The sequence below is a fragment of the Schistocerca piceifrons genome, chromosome 9, assembly GCF_021461385.2.
Source record: "Schistocerca piceifrons isolate TAMUIC-IGC-003096 chromosome 9, iqSchPice1.1, whole genome shotgun sequence".
Classification (NCBI taxonomy): Eukaryota; Metazoa; Arthropoda; class Insecta; order Orthoptera; family Acrididae; genus Schistocerca; species Schistocerca piceifrons.
Genome location: NC_060146.1, coordinates 208,042,882 through 208,063,456, shown reverse-complemented (window position 1 = coordinate 208,063,456; position 20,575 = coordinate 208,042,882). Strand labels below are relative to the sequence as shown.

The window sequence follows — 20,575 nt, the reverse complement described above, 5'->3', positions numbered from 1 at the left end:
CCAACTTAGGTCTCCAATTCCTGAACAGAGAGGTTTCCCCTTCTTAGTCGACGGCTGTGTCGAAAGCTGTATTTGTGTGTGAGGTTGGAGGGCTACCCCTCTGCTAGCTTCCACTGCACGAGGAGCTAGGTAAGAGAAAGGGGCACTCTTCGGTGAAGGGTTGGTGAGCACGGATCGTAGCTGTTAAGGGGGCTTTCAAGTGATAGGAATCAGGTTGAGTTAGGACTTCGTTATGTTTAACTGGTGAAATACTTAAGAACTTTAGCTAAACTGAAGCGTGTGAAGCGAGATATTTTTTAAAATGATTTTTAGTCTTATATATTGTGGAAATTGCTTTTGTCTGTGTGTGCCGATTTTGTGCCACGTGTTTGGCAATCAATGACCCTTCTGGTTCACCACGACACCACAATAGGCTTTGTTTTAACAGTTTGCTTGTTTGATCAGCTACAATTTCTGCAAGAATATCTGTTCTTTCGTGCGCTTTTTACAAAGCAGCACAACAGTTTGAGTCAGAATGCACCACGTGCTCTAGTTCGGCCGTTTGCAAGCAGCAGACGCAGTTAGTATGTTAAATAATGATCGCACAGCCTTGTGTATTGGTTAAACCTCTGTCCAGAATAAGGCATGCGTATAATCGTAATGCAAATCTCACTTAGATATTTTTATGGTATTAATGCAAAGGAGATGATAGTATAATTGTGTCCCACCCCCGTCTGCTGTGTTTCTTCTTGCTGTAGTTAAATTATGCTCTGTTTCATTCTCACGTATTTCTTACTTAAATATCTCGAGTCAGGCACCAGTTATGTGTAGTTAGGATGTGCAACCAAATATTTAGTTACAATAAATAATCTACGTTAAAGATAAATTCTTTGGCGTCGATCTTACCCCCTTACTCTGATTGCCAATCCTGTATTAATCAAGTTGCTTCATGAAACTTCCTGGCAGATTAAAACTGTGTGCCCGACCGAGACTCGAACTCGGGACCTTTGCCTTCCGCGGGCAAGCGCTCTACCATCAATTTTTTTTATTGAAAAACGGAGAGTACATATATATATATACACAAAGCAACAGTTCTTCAAGGTACCAGTTAAACATATACAAATGAGTGTTAGGTAAACAAATTATTAGAATAACATTAAATACAACAAAATATAACATATTCTGTCTTCTTCCTTCTTTTTTTGGTCGATGCATGAGAACGTGGATAAGGGTGTTGTATCATGTGACAGGTAGGCATGGTACACCCCAACTTTGAGGGGGGTGAAGGAAGACGCTGCGGAGATAACCGGCAAAAGTTTGTCGGTAAGATGGTTTTCGGGTGAGGGTATTATGCGCGGTCACAACTTTGTACCAGAAGTCTAGGACTGTATGTGGACCACTCTGAAAGAGGTATTCTAAAGCCTGTCCTCGAAACCAGATGAGGGTATGGTGCTTAGCAAGAGGGTAGTGAAATGTCTGGGGCAACAACAAGAAATCTGGGGTTACCGTCGTTGGCGGGGCACAGAGGTAAAAGCCCACGATTCATTGGATGAGGAGCCATACGTTTTGTTTCAGGGGGCACGTAAGACGGTGCTCGTCGGTGTCTTCGAGCTGACAGTCAGGGCAGAATTGGGAGGTGGCCAGTCCTATGCGATAAAGTCGACTATTAGTCGGGAATTTTCCATATACTAAAATATACCAGAGTGCAGACACAGACGACGGTAAAAAGGGTGCATGCACACACTCCCAAACCGTGCGCCAGTGAATGTCAGGCTGCTGTAGCACCATGGGCTCGCAAGGGTTGGACAGCATAAACAAACGATAATAATCTTTTGTACGGGGAGGACGGGTGACTGGAAGATCGGCCCGAACGTAGCTGAGTTCTATGAAACAATTGGCGACGTGGTACAATAACGGAGAAATAGGTGCCACATTGATCGGTGGGTCAAGAGAAGCTGGTCGGAGGATATCTAAGAGACTGCGTGTTAAGGACGGGACCGGCCCCTGCCAGTGCCGCAACAGAGTGTGGACAAAGAGTGCAGAAGATCGTGCCAGCACGTTGACGAGTCCGAGGCCACCTTTTGCAGGAGGCAGTGTTAGAGTGTTGTAGCGGACTTTGAAAAGTGCCCCTGCTGACATGAAATATCCAAAGGCTGATTGGATGCGGCGGCCAAGGAGTAACGGCATTGGGAGGATCTGGGCGACGTGTACCAGTTTAGGGGCGACATACATGTTGACATAGGACACACGTTGGAGTTGGTTTAAGTTACGGTGCACTTGACCGCGGACATGGTGCCGAATCGAATGCAAAAGCCGCCGGTAAGCCAGGGCCACTGTGCGGTGTGTGGAGCTCGTAAATTCGGTACCCAAGTAACGAAGGGCGGCACTGACTGGGAGTGGGGTCGGCACCATGGCCGGGAGGCCGCGCCCAATGTGCATCATAGTCGATTTACGGACATTAAGAATGCTACCAGAAAGACGTCCATACTGGTGGATCCATTGGATGGCGTCATTGAGTTCCGTGGAGGAGCAGGTGAGAAAGAGGAGATCGTCCGCATAAGCCCTACAGTGAAAGGTGTAGTCACGCAAAGTGAGGCCCTGCAGTCTAGAGGTAAGTCCAGTGATGAGGGGCTCAAGTGCAATGGCATATAGTAAAGTAGACATAGGGCATCCTTGACGCACAGAGCGGCGTATAGGAATCGGTCCTACAAGCCTCCTATTGACTTGTACCATCGAGACCGCGGGAAGTAGTAACCGGCGAATGGCATCGACAAAAAGTAATGGGAACCCCATACGTGTCGCCACCATGAGGAGGAATGGGTGTCGAACGCGATCAAAGGCACTCGTGAAATCGACGGATACCAGTGCTGCACGAAGGCGACAAACCGACACCAGTGCAATGAGGTCACGACATTCTCCTAGGGCTGTTTGTAAGGTGGCCCCACAACCACGTGCAGTCTGCTCAGGTGAAAGGACCGTAGGTAAGACGGTGCGTATGCGCGCTGCTAAGAGGCGTGCATAGATTTTATAGTCTGCATTCAGTAGTGTAAGGGGGCGATATGCAGAGACATGAGACCCTCCCTTCGGTTTAGGCACAGGCAGAAGAATGCCAGTGACGAATTCAGGTGGAATTGGGAAGGACGGAGTAAAGAGTTCCTGAATCATTTCCGTCCAGCGGGGAAGCATTAACGTGGTGAACGCCCGGTAAAACTCCACTGGGAGACCATCTGGTCCGGGTGATTTGTTCTTGGCCCCCTTGCTGATCGCATCTACCACCTCTTCTGCGGTGATTGCAGACATCATGGACGTTGACTCCGCTACGGTGAGGGTCCGATTAGGGGAAGGACGGAGATCACCAGAAATGGGCGTCGCCATCGGTTCATCATCATAAAATTGGCGATAATGCTCAGCAAAGGCAGACACCACTGCCGCCTGTGTTGTGTGGTGAACACCATCGGAGGTCGTGATGATGTTGGGGACGAAAAGTCGACGTCGACGACTATGGTCGGATGCGGCATGGATTGTGGATGGGGTTTCGTCGTGGAGGAGGTCTTGTCGTCGGGAACGCACCACGACACCATGCAGTCGTGCACGTTGAAGAGAGAGGAGACGAGCTTTAGTACGTTGTCGTTCCCTGTGGGTGTCAGGTGATGGAGGGGTTGCATCGAGCTCACGGAGGACGGCGTAGTGAAAATTTGTGGTGTCTCGATGCCATGCTGCTGCTTCCTTGCCACATTGTATGAAGGCCTTTCTGATTGCAGGTTTGGCACATGTGAGCCACCAATGGAACGTGGATGTGTACTGCGGGAGGCGTCTTTCGCAAGACGCCCATGTAGTGGCAATACATTGTCGGCAGTATGGATCATTAAGGAGGGAGGTATTAAGCTTCCAGTAACCTCTGCTGCGCCACACTGACTGAGGTGGCAGAGCCAGGGAGCAAATGACGGCGCAGTGGTCCGAAAATGCAAGGGGCCATCGTTCAGCTTGGGCGACTTCATTGCCAAGGTGGGCAGAGACATAAAACCGGTCCAGTCTGCTCGCAGAATGTGCTGTATAATGGGTAAAACCGGGGGTATTGCCATGAATTTTCTCCCAAACGTCCACTAGATGAAAATCTTCGATTAAGGTGAGCAGCGCCAGGCATGGCGAATAACCAGGCATTTGGTCCTGCGGATGGAGGATACAGTTGAAATCGCCTCCCATGATAAGGCGATCATAGCGTCCAGAAAACAGGGGCGCCACGTCATGTCCGAAGAAAGTGGACCGCTGCCGTCGGTTCGTGGAGCCAGACGGAGCGCAGATACTGATGACGCGCGTGTCGAAGATGGTAACAGCCATGCCTCTTCCACAGGGAAGGATTGTCGTGTCCTTGAGTGCGATTCCTTCGCGCATGTAGAAAGCCACTCCACGCCCTGATTGATCACATGTGGACGCGTATGAGTCGTAGCAGTAGACTGGTGGTAGTGTGGCAACGCGTACTTCCTGAAGAAGGGCGACGTCGACGTCAGAGGCCCGAAGCATGTCGCATAGGAGTTGCAGCTTGGGTGCTGTGCCGATCGTGTTGATGTTCAGTGTGGCAAACCGGTACGTTAGTTTCAGTGGTGGTGGACGCGCATCTACCATCACCAAGGGGAGTAAGAGGAGGGCACCGACAGGAAGTCCCGTCCCATCAGCTGCAGTGCCTCGCTTTTGATGTTAACAGGCAGCCTTGTCCGGCGGAGGCAACTCATCCGGAGGAGGGGGCGTATCTTCGTCAATGTCGTCGGCCCATGCTCCTGTGCCGTGGGTCTGTCCAATGTCCATGGGAATTGCGTCGTGGTCAGAGAGATCTGGAGTTGTCGGCGGGGAGACAGGCGTCTCAACCGGCGCACCGTTACATTGTGCATGGCGACCTCCATAGTGGTCCCGTCCTGCGAAACGTCTTGTTCATCGTGAAAGTTGTGCGCCGACCTCTGTGTGGAAATGTCGGCTGGTTGGGTGTCGTCTTCGTCGTCGCTGGTGGCGACGCTTTGAGAGCCCGTGGGCGAACGGCGACGGCGTTTGCGCCTATGTGGCGAGCGTTGTTTGCGCACGTGTTCCTCAGTGTCGGACGACGGCAAGGAGGAGCGTCGACCTGGTTTCGAAGGCGTCGGTGGGTACAATGAAATTGTCAAACAGGTGTTGTGAAGAAGTACTGTTCTCCTCAGCGTCCGGTGAGGGAGCCTGTTCGCCGGCAAGGTTGTCAGGTGGGACGTCCGCACCGTCCATAGGTGACTGGGACGGTGGGACGTGTCGATCGGAAGGACCGGGCGACGGACTGGACGAAACTGTAGACGTGGCAAGAGCCGCTGCGTAAGTGACCGGCAGGGCGGTCATCGTGGGTGTGACGGACGCTTCCGACAACGGGAGCTGCGCGACACGTCGTTGAATGCATTCAGACCGTAGGTGACCTTCTTTCCCGCAACCGGAACAGGTCCGAGGTTGGCCGTCGTACATTATAATGGCACAGCAGCCTCAGATACGTAGATAGGAAGGCACGCGTTTCTGCAACTCGATGCGGACCCGTCGAACACCGTTTGAAACTGGATAGGTTTGAAATTGTACCCATCGTTCGGCAACATGTTCCAGAACGTTGCCATAGGGACGGAGCGCCTCGATGACGACGCCTGCAGGTAGTTCGAACGGCAGTTCGAAGATCCTTATCGTCCGTGTGCCGAGACCTGCGTGATCGACGGTTACGGGTCCGACGTTGCCGTCGTAGTGACAGAAGCGCAGTCCACGTTTTGCCTCTCGAAGCACCTTGTCGCACGCCGCATCGTTGATCATTTTGACGTAGACGGTACTGGTAACTATGGACAAGTGGATACCAATTAGATCCGTTGGTGGTATTTTAACTTCATCGCGAATAAATCGTTCTACCTCCAGGGCCTTGGGTCGGGCGAAGTCGGAACAAAAGTTGAAACGTAATGTCTTCTTCCGATAGTTGTGCGCCATGGTGGTCTAGAAGGGAAAACGGCACTGACAGCGGCCGAAGTAAACACAAACACACCGTGCGCGCCTCGCCCGCAGCGCTCTGGCGCGCGACCGCCTCGCAGCACTGCCGGCGGCAGACTATCCACCTGAGCTACCGAAGCACGACTCACGCCCCGTCCTCACACCTTTACTTCTGCCAGTACTTCGTCTCCTACCTTCCAAATTTTACAGCAGCTCTCCTGAGAATCTTGCAGAACCAGCACTCCTGAAAGAAAGGATACTGCGGAGACATGGCTTAGCCACAGCCTGGGGGATGTTTCCAGAGTGAGATTTTCACTCTGCAGCGGAGTGGGCGCTGATATGAAACTTCCTGGCAGGTTAAAACTGTGAGTTCGAGTCTCAGGCCGGCACACAGTTTTAAGCTGCCAGGAAGTTTCATATCAGCGCACTCCGCTGAAGAGTGAAAATCTCATTCTGGAAGTTGCTTCATGCACGACACGGAGTGCTATTTTTCTGACTGCTTGAAGAAATTTGCGTACTTGTAATTAAATTATTAAAGTAATTAAACTAATATTTTCGAGCTCCGTTTTATTTTGTAAATGGTTAGGAAGGGCTTGGGATGGTGGCGACCCTGAATTTCTGAATTTTTATCATTATTTGTGTGAGAAAAGCAGCTAGAAATGCAAGTAACGCATATGGCTCGACGAGAAACGTCGTAAAGATAGTAATACGTTACAACGTTTTGCAGAACACACTGACGTGTTGATAGCCTACAAGACCCTCCAGTATCGGCCCATCGCGGTGGGTGCGATGCTTCGTCTGATAACAAGCTGGACGCTGGGACGCTATAGCCTCGGCTACGAGGGCTGCGACGACGGCCTGGCTGCTCTCGCCCGCCTCACTGACGCCACGGACAACGACCAGCTCGCTATGGACCTCGCGTGCTTCGTCGCTGCCGACTGCATCGACTCCTGCTCTGCGTCGGGGTACGTACGCCACTGAAAGCCCCAACCACCAATCTTACATCTACTGCTCTTGTACTCTCCTTACATTTGTTCTTACACTGCCATTCACTTTTCCTATACCTCGAGACAACATTCCATTAGAACTACTGACGGCCTTGGGAGAGCCAGTCATGACAAAACTCTACCATCTGGTGAGCAAGATGTATGAGACAGGCAAAATTCCCTACGACTTCAATAAGAATATAATAATTTCAATCCCAAAGAAAGCAGGTGTTAACAGATGTGAAAATTACCGAACTATCAGTTTAATAAGTCACAGCTGCAAAATACTAACGCGAATTCTTTACAGACGAATGGAAAAACTGGTAGAAGCCGACCTCGGGGAAGATCAGTTTGGAGTCCGTAGAAATGTTGGAACACGTGAGGCAATACTGACCCTACGACTTATCTTAGAAGAAAGATTAAGGAAAGGCAAACCTACGTTTCTAGCATTTGTAGACTTAGAGAAAGCTTTTGACAATGTTGACTGGAATACTCTCATTCAAATTCTAAAGGTGGCAGGGGTAAAATACAGGGAGCGAAAGGCTATTTACAACTTGTACAGAAACCAGATGGCAGTTATAAGAGTCGAGGGACACGAAAGGGAAGCAGTGGTTGGGAAGGGAGTGAGACAGGGTTGTAGCCTCTCCCCGATGTTATTCAATCTGTATATTGAGCAAGCAGTGAAGGAAACAAAAGAAAAATTCGGAGTAGGTATTAAAATCCATGGAGAAGAAATAAAAACTTTGAGGTTCGCCGATGACATTGTAATTGTGTCAGAGACAGCAAAAGACTTGGAAGAGCAGTTGAATGGAATGGACAGTGTCTTGAAAGGAGGATATAAGATGAACATCAACAAAAGCAAAACGAGGATCATGGAATGTAGTCGAATTAATTCGGGTGATGCTGACGTAATTAGATTAGGAAATGAGACTCTTAAAGTAGTAAAGGAGTTTTGCTATTTGTGGAGGAAAATAACTGATGCTGGTCGAAGTAGAGAACATATAAAATGTAGACTGGCAATGGCAAGGAAAGCGTTTCCGAAGAAGAGAAATTTGTTAACATCGAGTATAGATTTAAGTGTGAGGAAGTCGTTTCTGAAAGTATTTGTATGGAGTGTAGCCATGTATGGAAGTGAAACATGGACGATAAATGGTTTGGACAAGAAGAGAATAGAAGCTTTCGAAATGTGGTGCTACAGAAGAATGCTGAAGATTAGATGTGTAGATCACATAACTAATGAGGAAGTATTGAATAGGATTGGGGAGAAGAGAAGTTTGTGGCACAACTTGACTAGAAGAAGGGATCGGTTGGTAGGACATGTTCTGAGGCATCAGGGGATCACCAATTTAGTATTGGAGGGCAGCGTAGAGGGTAAAAATCGTAGAGGGAGACCAAGAGATGAATACACTAAACAGATACAGAAGGATGTAGGTTGCAGTAGGTACTGGGAGATGAAAGAGCTTGCACAGGATAGGGTAGCATGGAGAGCGGCATCAAACCAGTCTACAGGTCATAACCAATAGAATGTGCTCAGTCCACATCTGCCCCTGGAAATGTCTTACAATTTAAAACCTGGTTCCTAAATCTCTGTCTTACCATTATATAATCTATCTGATACCTTTTAGTATCTCCAAGGTTCTTCCTTATATACAACCTTCTTTCGTGATTCTTAAACCAAGTGTTAGCTATGATTATGTTGTGCACTGTGCAAAATTCTACCAGGCGGCTTCCTCTTTCATTTCTTAGCCCCAATCCATATTCACCTACATGTATTTACCTTGTATTCACCTTAATAGTGTCATAATATATATATATATATCAGTTCATGACATCCAGTCTTACAAATTTACTGTCTCTGATGGACACACGTCCAAATCGTCTGCTCTCAAAATACCAGCCACAGACTGCACACAGCACAGCAAGTGATTTTCATACAGAGCGCTACGTGGCGTTACCAATATAAAAGTGGCTCTGAGCACTATGGGGCTTAACATCTGTGGTCATCAGTGCTCTAGAACTTAGAATTACTTAAACCTAACTAACCTAAGGACATCACAAACATCCATGCCCGAGGCAGGATTCGAACCTGCGACCGTAGCAGTCGCGCGGTTCCGGACTGAGCGCCTAGAACCGCTAGACCACCGCGGCCGGCCCGATATAAAAACCTGAACAGCCTACTGACACCTAAACAGCCTACTTACACACAGACCCGAGCAGTGCACTAATCTTAGAAGCTGGACGGAACACACTCTAATGTGTGTGCTTAAATGAGGGACACAGTATGAAATTTGATGAAACTGTAGTAGTTGTCAACATTTCCAGTTTTTGGAACAGTGTCTATAAAGAGGCGATTAAAAATAAGGTTGGCGGATAATTTAATCAACAGTGACAATGGGTCCTCTCTTAGCAAGTCGTGGAATCCTGTATTGTCTCGCATCGAAATTGAACCTTCTTCGGTGCAGCCCTGAGTGCGATATATCGCTGCCAGCAGTGTTCCACAAAGGGAGGCGCCGCCTCCCTGTCTTTGAGGGCAGCAACCGTGATGGGAGGCGCATGCGCCGTGTACTGAACGGTGGCCTATATAGGACGTCGATTTGCAGCCTGGCGTCAGTTCCCATCGGGACTCATCAGCAGAAGCAGCATTCTCCTGAAGATGGCGAACAGTTGGATCGCAGAGATATCGAGTGAAGTTGATTTTAGGATCCGGCAGCAAACCCGAAGAGACTTTCAAGACTTATTACGCCGGGAAAGCCTACATAATCAGAACTGACTGTAGCCTTGATGATGTCATCAATTCGCGCAAGGAAGAGCATCCAACAGGTTTCAGATACGCTACAGCCAGCTGAGGCCGTTCCCTGATGTTTTGAACCCTTAGAGGGACCGAACTGCAGGGGCGTTGAGTCATAAGTTTCAGCCGCTTTTCCAATTACTCCCAGAGATCGTCGATGGCTTTAGATCAGGTGATACTGTATGCCAGTCGAGATGAGATAGTGTACTTGAGTGTTTGTCAAACCAGCAACGTACTCCGCTTTTCTCATCTTGCAAAATGGGACGCCATATCTCCCACGGGAAAGTGCTTGAGAAGCAATAATTGTGACCTGGTAGTCGAGGGAGGGCAGGATTCTTTTACGATTGTGGACGGGGATATAATCAGTCATTATTGGTTGCCCTTTAGAGTTACACTCAATTTATTTTAAGTCAGCAATTACCGGTTCAACAATAAATAAAAAAAATACCACACGCTATTAATGAAGAAGTAAGCAACAGTGTAAATAATAGTGTTTTCAGTGAGTTACCATGTAGCAAATCACCATTAAATGCAGATACAACAGGTAATGATTTAAAAGCAATCCCCTGTGATCTGCACAGAAGGCCTTACTCGCCAAGAATGGCAATAAATTAAGAATTGTTTAAAACTCGCTGCAACTTGCAAATTACAGGTATTGAAATATTAAAGGCAAGTCGCCACAAAAACAGCAGACGGCATCAGACGCCAAGAATGGCAGTAAATAAGTTTTTAAAGGCTTACTGCGTAAATACAAATACCAAATTAGAATTTTAAAGCAAATAACCACAATCACGGCTGAATGCCTTACACGCCAGGAGCGGCAATAATACAAAAAAATTGAAACCTGCTGTAAAACAGCAAATAGCAAAAGTTAATTTAAAAAAACAAGCAACTGATCCCCACGGTGCTCCAGGAATCAACCTCTGAGGAGGTCCGGCAACAAACACTTTCGCGAGCGATAAGATAGCCAGACAAGAGTTGCGTACACTTTACAAGATGGTAACGCAGACTTGTGGCAGTCTAACGAATGACTAATGATAATCTTGCTGAAGCTACCTGACGTACGATAAATCAAATGCAACGATGCAACAATACGCAAAAGCCGGAACCGGCGGTGTGCACTACGACGAGAATAGTGTGTTTAGAGCGCCCAGGACGAGAAAGGAATCAGTACCACCAGTGTAGAAGAATCACCAACCGGCCTACAATCAAGAAAGCTGTCATAGCTACACGCCTTACCGGACAGTAGCAGCAAGGCGAGGAAATGTACACTGCCGTTACATACACTAACCCGCTGGGCAGGTAACTGGGGCGTTAGAGGCCACCACACAAGAAAAATTGCCGTTGGTTGAACTTAACAAATTGTAAGAGGTTGAACGCAGTAAATAGTAATAAGAAGTCGAGGAAAGCTAATAAGATTCTCCTTTCCCAAGCACTCCACTCGCTCCTCCTCGTCTCGCCGACGCTAAGAGCAGCAACACGAATCCAAGTCTCTGGAGAATCGCGAGATGTCACAATGGTGGAGGTTTCTCTACTTGGACTGAAATGCACTCATCTTAAAGCTTGCTCGATCCGGTTTACGACGAAGTCGTGCACTCTGGTGACCACAACCCTTCCATCCGGCAGTCTACATCTACATCTACATCTACATTTATACTCCGCAAGCCACCCAACGGTGTGTGGCGGAGGGCACTCCACGTGCCACTGTCGTTACCTCCCTTTCCTGTTCCAGTCGCGTATGGTTCGCGGGAAGAACGACTCCCGGAAAGCCTCCGTGCGCGCTCGAATCTCTCTAATTTTACATTCGTGATCTCCTCGGCAGGTATAAGTAGGGGGTAGCAATATATTCGATACCTCATCCAGAAACGGACCCTCTCGAAACCTGGACCGCGATGCAGAGCGCCTCTCTTGCAGAGTCTGCCACTTGAGTTTGCTAAACATCTCCGTAACGCTATCACGCTCACCAAATAACTCTGTGACGAAACGCGCCGCTCTTCTTTGGATCTTGTCTATCTCCTCTGTCAACCCGACCTGGTACGGATCCCACACTGATGAGCAATACTCAAGTATAGGTCGAACGAGTGTTTTGTAAGCCACCTCCTTTGTTGATGGACTACATTTTCTAAGCACTCTCCCAATGAATCTTAACCTGGCACCCGCTCTACCAACAATTAATTTTATATGATCATTCCACTTCCAAATCGTTCCGCACGCATACTCCCAGATATTTTACAGAAGTAACTGCTATCAGTGTTTGTTCCGCTATCATATAATCATAAAATAAAGGATCCTTCTTTCTATGTATTCGCAATACATTACATTTGTCTATGTTAAGGGTCAGTTGCCACTCCCTGCACCAAGTGCCTGTCCGCTGCAGATCTTCCTGCATTTCGCTGCAAATTTCTAATGTTGCAACTTGTCTGTATACTACAGCATCATCCACGAAAAGCCGCATGGAACTTCCGACACTATCTACTAGTCATTTACATATATTGTGAAATGTCCATGCGTGCCGCCAGCGGCCCCAGCGTGTTCTGGCACTGCGCGGAACTGGCTCCTCCTGCGTCCCCAACCGAACTCGCCCACTCACACGACCCGGGAAAACAACGACGTCGCCCCAAAAAGGGCTCAATAATAAAACGGAGGTAATCAAGAACAGGTGTTTATTCGGACCACAGCAGAGAAATTTAATAACAAAGGAAAAATTCTCTTCAACAAAAAACTATTACAACTTCTGATACAGGCCAGGAACATTGCAATAACGTAGAGAGGCATGAAGACTGTGCCACTGATAGTCGCTAAAGACAGAGCTGAGCGTTCGGCATTGTTGGCCGACAGGTACGTCTCGCGGTGTCGATGGAAAGTCGTTGGTCCCACCGTGACGGCTTCCGACCGGGCTCTGACTGATGGGCTGCTAAGAACCGTCGCAGTAACTGGCCCAGAGCTCCGGTGCAGCTGACTGCCGACTTGTTGGCTTGCGCCGGGCTGTATACCCGGGACACGGAAGATCCAGTTCCGCACACTTCACATGGCCGAGGAAATAGGTCCCTGGCTCGGAGGACCTCTGGCGACGATTTTCTTGCCGCCTGTCGTCCTTGTTCGACGCCGGCCGGGGAGGCTACGCCTTGCACGTATGCAACCCCGTAATGCTTCAGTGTCTAAGGGGTTGTCGGTCTCTTTAGGCGAACGTAGGGTACATGACAGCATATTCGTCATTAACATGTAGGAGGTAGAACGCCTTCCGTAGAATGTGTAAGTATCGTGAAGCGCACTTTGAATGTCTCCCGATGGCTGAAAGAGCCACGCGCACTTTTAATAAGAAAATGCTATCAGACATTGAAATCAGCGTAAAAGATTTGGTCGCCACCAACGCTAGCCATACAACAAATAAGAGGTTGCGCTGAGTTGGATAATTATTTAATTTATTCATAAGAAAACTCACAAAAGTACATTCATTGTAAAGTAAGTGATAAAAATGGAATTTAATTATTAATATGATCCACGCATTGTTCCGGTCAATAAAATATTGAATAAAGTAAAGAGAGCGCGGACACTGTGCATATGTGCAGCTTGCAGCAACATTGCTGGAAACAAGATCTATTCCAGAGCATTTGTTTTAAATAAGAATAGGTCACTAGTTATTGGACCTGTGCACATGGAAACGCTATGGATGGGCTAACAAGGAAAACAACTCGGTAAATGGCGTAGCTAACTGAGACGTAGCATCGGTACACTGGATAAGATTGGAGGGAAAATTATTTATTCCTTAAAACATTGATGTAATGCATCTATAGACTGCTGTTGCCTGGTAACTAAGTACAATTGCTTGTGAAACGCTATACGTTTCACAACAGACTCGTGTGCCCACGTGGTTCGTGGAGACACAATTTCTACGTACAGTCGCCATATTTTAGTAACATCGAACCACGCAGTCACGAACAATTAATATCTTACAGACGACACATTTGAATAGACAAAGCATAATGGCAGAGGGCCAACGAAGTCTAATAGTAACCCATGTGGATGGTTTCCACTGCGCATAAAGTAATGAGACAAAGAAAATTCACAAAGAAGCAAAAATTGCCAAGATTCGGAAAAGATTAGAATGCGTACACATGCAGTTCCAGGCACACAACCAAGAGCTCTTCAACGTATGCAACATCTTTGTACTACGCTCTTCTTACAATCAACGTCAAGTCTGCGTTAGGAATCAAACTGAAAGTCTGCAAAAGCCTTGCATTTCTTGCTGCGACCCAGCAAATAAATCTTTATAAGATGAATTGCGAGACCAAATTCTAAAAGCTCTCCTCTTGCTATGAGACAACGCACCACGCGGTTAAGTCAACTCACCCTTCTTCGAAGAGACTTCGGCTGCAAACCCTCGGCGAGCTGGAAACAGACTGATCGTCTCACACGCGACCCCGTGGCCAGGAAAACCCAAAGATGAGGCTTCCGCCACCAGCCTAACACCGGTAATTTTACCACACAAGGGGGGGGGGGGGCGACAAACCTCTTTGCCTACCTGAAAACTACAGGGGTTGGCCACTTTGTACGACTACCGCTGATTCTCTGCAGCAGACTAAACTACCGTATAGCAAGATGAAACACTCCCACGTTCATTCACTCGCGCGCATGCCATAGAGTTCTGTATCAGTGGAAAGCAAGTAAAATGATAATGAAAGGGGACCGCAGGACCCTTTCACATGCTTTCCTCCTCACTCCGAATTCCCGGTTCGTTTGATGTGGAGGTGTTATTCTAATAAAGTTCCAGAGCCTCTGTAATGCTGTTTGAGTTTGGAGGGGAATACCAAGTGGGCTGAGGCGTAACTGGGAATTTTGAATAATGAAGGAAGCGTACTAGGATAGTCTGAGCAGTTTTCCAAATCCATAGTGTCATAGTGGCGCAGTGGTTGCAGGAGATCTGGGGTTCGAATCCCGGCCTGGGAATAAATTTTCATTCTCGCTTCAGTCTGCAAATATACACTACTGGCCATTAAAATTGCTATACCACAAAGATCACGTGCTACAGACACAAAATTTAACCGACAGAAAGAAGATGCTGTGATATGCAAATGATTAGCTTTTCACAGCATTCACACAAGGTTGGCGCCGGTGGAGACACCTACAAAGTGCTGACATGAGGAAAGTTTCCAACAGATTTCTCATACACAAACAGCAGTTGACCGGCGTTGCCTCGTGAAACGTTATTCTGATGCCTCGTGTAAGGAGGAGAAATGCGTACCATCACGACTCCGACTTTGATAAAGATCGGATTGTAGCCTATCGCGATTATGGTTTATCGTATCGCGTCATTGCTGCTCGCGTTGGTCGAGATCCAATGACTGTTAGCAGAATATGGAATCGGTGGGTTCAGGAGGGTAATACGGAACGCCGTGCTAGATCCCAACGGCCTCGTATCACTAGCAGTCGAAATGGCAAGCATCTTATCCGCATGGCTGTGACGGATGGTGTAGCCACGTCTCGATCACTGAGTCAACTGATGGGGACGTTTGCAAGACAGCAACCATCTGCACGAACAGTTCGACGACGTTTGCAGCAGCATGGACTATCAGCTCGGAGACCATGGCTGCGGTTACACTTGACTCTGCATAGAGACAGGAGCGCCTGCGATGGTGTACTCGACGACGAACCTGGATGCACGAATGGCAAAAAGTCATTTTTTCGGATGAACCCAGGTTCTGTTTACAGACTCATGAGGGTCGCATCAGTGTTTTGCGACATCGTGGTGAACGCATAATGGAAGCGTGTATTCGTCATCGCCATACTGGCGTATCACCCGGCGTGATGGTATGGGGTGTCATTGGTTACACGTCTCGGTCACCTCTTGTTCGCATTGACGGCACTTTGAACAGTGGACGTTATATTTCAGATGTGTTACGACCCGTGGCTCTACCCTTCATTCGATCCCTGCGAAACCCTACATTTCAGCAGGATAATGCACGACCGCATGTTGCAGGTCCTGTACGGGCCTTTCTGGAAACAGAAAACTTTTGATTGCTGCCCTGGCCAGCACATTCTCCAGATCTCTCACCAATTGAAAACGTCTGGTCAGTGGTGGCCGAGCAACTGGCTCGTCACAATACGCCAGTCACTACTCTTGATGAACTGTGGTGCCGTGTTGAAGCTGCATGGACATCAGTACCTGTACACGCCATCTAAGCTCTGTTTGACCCAATGCCCAGGTGTATGAAGGCCGTTATTATGGCCAGAATCGGTAGTTCTGGGTACCGATTTCTCAGGTTCTATGCACCCAAATTGCGTAAAAATTTAATCACGTGTCAGTTCTGGTATAATATATTTGTCCAATGAATACCCGTTTATCATCTTCTTGGTGTAGCAATTTTAATGGCCAGTACTGTACATCATAGGTTCTTGGGAACTGAAAAAATGTTCGGAACCATTTGGTTTCATTTCATTAAAGCATTTACGCTTCAGATTCGGGCAGGATCCCCCGTTCCGCTAGATGCGGAGATGCTCTTCCAACACAGTTGCGGAGCATCTGCAATGCTGTCCGAGTTTTGAGTGAATGCCAAGCGGACTGAGGCGTGAATGGGAATTAGGACTGAGGAGGGAGGTGCGCTAAGGTAGTCTGAGCTGTTATCCAAAGTCACTATGCGAGGGTGGCGCAGTGGTCTGCCTAGTCGGCAGGAGACCCCGGTTTGAATTCCAGGCTCAGTACAAGTTTCCATTCGTCGCTTCGGACTGCACGACTATATAAGCATCAAGAACAAAAATGTTTCAATGTACACACCGTTGTTATACCGTAACAGTGTTTCGACCACACCACATTCAACAGTCGAGTAGTAGGGAGTGACGAGGAGAGAAGAACGCTGATTGTTGTGATGGCGTGGATGGTGTTTTTGTGGGTAAACAAACAAATAAAACAGTTCTGTAACTATGCTCTTCGTATCGTGTGAACCGCAGAGAGGCTGTGATTAATACTGAGTAAACTACGAACTGCTCGTTCTTATTTTAGCGTGACAGAACTAGGGTAGATTCTCGTGTGTGCAATGGATTACAATCGGTGCGTCACTGGTGAAAGAATGCTTGTGCGCTATATGAGGTTTGAACATTTTCAGGACTGTGCTTAGATGGGAGTAAATCCTGAAAAGTATCGCATCACTCATTGACCTTAAACTATTGGCGATGAAGATGCTGACAGTATAATAGGACCCCTAGATAAGGCTCTCGTAACAATAGCAGAGGCAAGGTTAGACTCGTGACAGCACGCATAGACGAGAATGAAACATTAGAACAGCCCTGTACGTGGTAGTGGAACAAGTACCTTATGCCACGTACTTATCAATGGTTTGTAGAGTATGGACGAACAAGTAGATTTATATGTTATTAAAAGTTTCACAAGTGGCCTCAAAGATATGCACCCTTATTCTCGCGCAACGAAATTATTACTTCAGTTTCTCTAGTATTTGCACCCATCATCTTTATGTTCTGTTACTCCCTTCAAGTAATAGTACAAGATGCGTCTGGAAAGGTCGGTGCATGGTCTCCGAAAATTAAGGAAACGTTAGTTACGAACAGAATACCTTCAGAGTAGTCATCATTAGGTGCAACACACCTCTGACATCGTTTGTGAAGCTGTTGAAAATTGTCAGTAAACGCTTCTTATGGAATCTCCCGAAGTAGCGTGGTCACACCTTGTTGTATACCCGAAATGCCTGTGAAGTGTAAGCAATTCAGCATTAAGTTACAGCGAGGAAACAAAAAGAAGTTATATGTAAGTCAGCAGGCTTAATGTAAGTCTGCAGGCTTTCGTGGACGTTGTCACTGAAGTTAAAATGTTCTGGGTTATTACACCGCGTCATACTTCTTCTAAAAGGATCAATGTTTCGACCCTTCTGTTGGGATCTTCCAGTGTCCACTACTGCTAGGAACAAGTCATACGGCACCAAATCTGGATAATAAGAAGGTGTTCAAGAACTGCTTGCGTTGAGTGAGAAAGTTGAGCCTGCGGATATCCAACAATACGCGACCACGGTGCTTCGATCGATTCCACAAAAAGTGTGAAGTGTTTTTCTGACAGTTTTCAAGAGCTCTACAGCCGTTGTCAGAAGTGTATTGTAGCCAGTGCTGCTTCCTATGAAGACCCGTAAACGTATTTTATTTGTAACTCTTGTTTCCTTTGTTGTTTGAGACCCCTAACCGAACTTTTCAGACACACCTAGTATTATGAGAAATCTGAATAGTTGACGTTGTGCTAGAGATTAAATTTGTCTACCACGAACAGTAATTTATTATTCAAACTTTTTCATGTCTCGTTAATATTAACAACGTCTTCATACTACCATAGGAGTGAACTGCCTGCGTCCCTGAGACTGTCCTCATTATATTCCAAGGTGTTTTGATGTTGCTCTGAGATTTATATATTGTACTCCCATAGTTGATACTCTAAACTTCTCTAATAATATTTCTTATGATATTAAAAAAATGCTATACTCTGTTACTAATGGATCTTAAACGTACTGCAATCTTTGATAATATTTCTGATTTTATTGCATGTTATTGTGATGCGTTGTGTCCTGCCTGTTTGTCGCTAGTTTTTGTTAATCTTGCTTCTTGTATTAATTTGTAGTATGCATTTTACATGCTTACATTTTCTGAATGGATTGTAAAACATTTTATAATTTACATTCATCTGTTAATTTACATTTTATTTTATTGGCGTTTTTATGTAATCTCAATCAAGTTTTATTAGCCTATTGTCACATAATTATTTAATGACAACTTGTTAGGTTTTATCAAGACTGTCATCTTTGACCTAGAATTTCTTTGATTCATTTTGCTGTACTTGTGTCAATGTGCCATCATATTTTTATCATGTTACAATTTTTGATTTTATATTATCTTGGCAATTATGGTTTCCTGTGGAAACCTCTGTTAAAGCATATATGGAATATGGTACATCGGCGGCAATTTTCGTGAGTATTTTGATCAATTTTAGGTTTTTTCTGTTTTTCGTCTTTCGTTTGGCATTTTCACAGTGTCCACTTTTGTACGTCGTACAGCTGCCTTGCCTTTGATGATGGCTCAAAACCGAAACCGGTAGAAAAATAAATTAACATTATTACAGACAGCAGGGCGTTATGCATTTTTCAAAATTAGTTTTAGTATCTTAGTGGACATTAGTTTCTTTAAAAATACAAAACAAACAAAATACTTCTTTATGATAGATTATTATTTATTCAGGTTTTTGTTACGTTGCGTGCTATTTCTTGGTAGTGAGTAATTTCCAATTTAAACGTTCATTCTCAAACCACTACATTTCAGGCGTTCTTTACAGCATAATTCCAATGATATACTTACTTGACATCAACGCAATAAGGATGCATATGAAAAAGGCGTACAATCGTAATACAGAACTTGTACATTAAGCAGAGTGTTCAAATCTATGTGAATTCCTAAGGGCCCAACTGATGACGTCATCGGTCACTAGACTAACACACTACTTAAACTAACTTATGCTAAGAACAACACACACACCCATGCCCGAGGGAGGACTCGAATCTCCAGCAGGAGGGGTAGCGCAGTCCGTGACATGGCGCCTCAAACCGCGCGGCCACTCCGCGCGGTCAGCAGAGTGTAATCTAGCCTGCTGAATGTATTTCCGTGCTATGGTCATACCACATTTTTATATGCATCTGTATTATGTAGATGTCATGAAAGTACAGTGACGGAATAAACGCAAAAGCCAGAAGAGCGGTGCGTTGTACACGAAAGATGGTAGACGTGTTTGTACATCTGAAAGACCACGTCTATCCAAATTCCGCGCCAGTCACATAAGAGTGGTACCACTAGTGCCATTTTGAGGAAGCACATCAGTTTACTTTAGATACACACTGTCGTCAGCGAGTAATATTATTGGGATTTCCGTCGTGTGAAAGCTGTGAGTAACCTTGGAAAGGCATTCACCTATCTGTATATTAAATTATCAACTTATGAGGTGAGACCTATTCTTTGAAAGACGTTTTATATAATTTACGTAACTGTAAAGAAGCGTATCTAGCGCGGACGCTAATACATCGTTTGTGCAGTGAAATAAACATTTTAACAGGAACTGAATGTTCCGCTTCGATCTAAATAAATGATGACAGTAAAAACTTTTCTAGATCTTCAGATTTAATCGTACTTCTGTTTGTAATGTGAAAGCGTAAAGAAGGTCGACTTTAAGCCATAAAAGTGAGCGGTCTTCCCAGCGTGCAGACAACATTATTAATTAATAAAATTCAAGTAATTTATGTTCGATACTGTAAACCGGCAAGTTATTGTTATGAAGGTGTTGATTGGTGCAAGAATTGTCTCGAAGGAAGAAGAAAAGTAATGACTGTAATTTGTGACAAAAAAACGAGAACCAAGAAGCTAACGCAGGACAGGCTGAAATCTGATCGCACCATACAGTTAGAAAATTACTTATGTAAGTTACACTGTTTATAAATAAGCCCTAATTGCTTGTGAGGATTATTTGAATATATTTAGTGTTTACCAGATTTCTTATTCTATTCTTTTCCTTAATTTTTTTTCTACCTCCACATCACGTTATTTTTATAAATGTCAAACAGCCTTTACTACAGCAGAGAATACTGCGGCATCCTGGTCGTAGACAGAAGGCCGCTCCTTGTCTTCTATACAACTCATAGCTGCCCCATTTATTAATGATATCATTTGCAAATGCAATTTTTTTATTGTTCGTTGTTAAAGGTCCCTTAGGTAATTATAGAATTCATACTTATTGTTGGGTTGGCAGGAGAGCCAACACCGTGGTAGTAGAGGAGGCCGAAATGCACGCCGATTTAACTCACGCAGGCGGGCGTGA

The 20,575-nt window shown here is 46.0% G+C and overlaps 1 protein-coding gene across 1 annotated transcript in view; it reads left to right on the top strand.

Moving 5' to 3' along the window:
* LOC124717196 overlaps window positions 1-20,575 on the top strand; it is a 78,241-nt gene that overhangs the window by 11,241 nt on the left and 46,425 nt on the right. Inside the window, exon 2 of the mRNA XM_047243974.1 lies at window positions 6,680-6,917. Coding sequence (XP_047099930.1) covers window positions 6,680-6,917 — 238 coding nt within the window. The remainder of the gene's footprint in view (window positions 1-6,679; window positions 6,918-20,575) is intronic.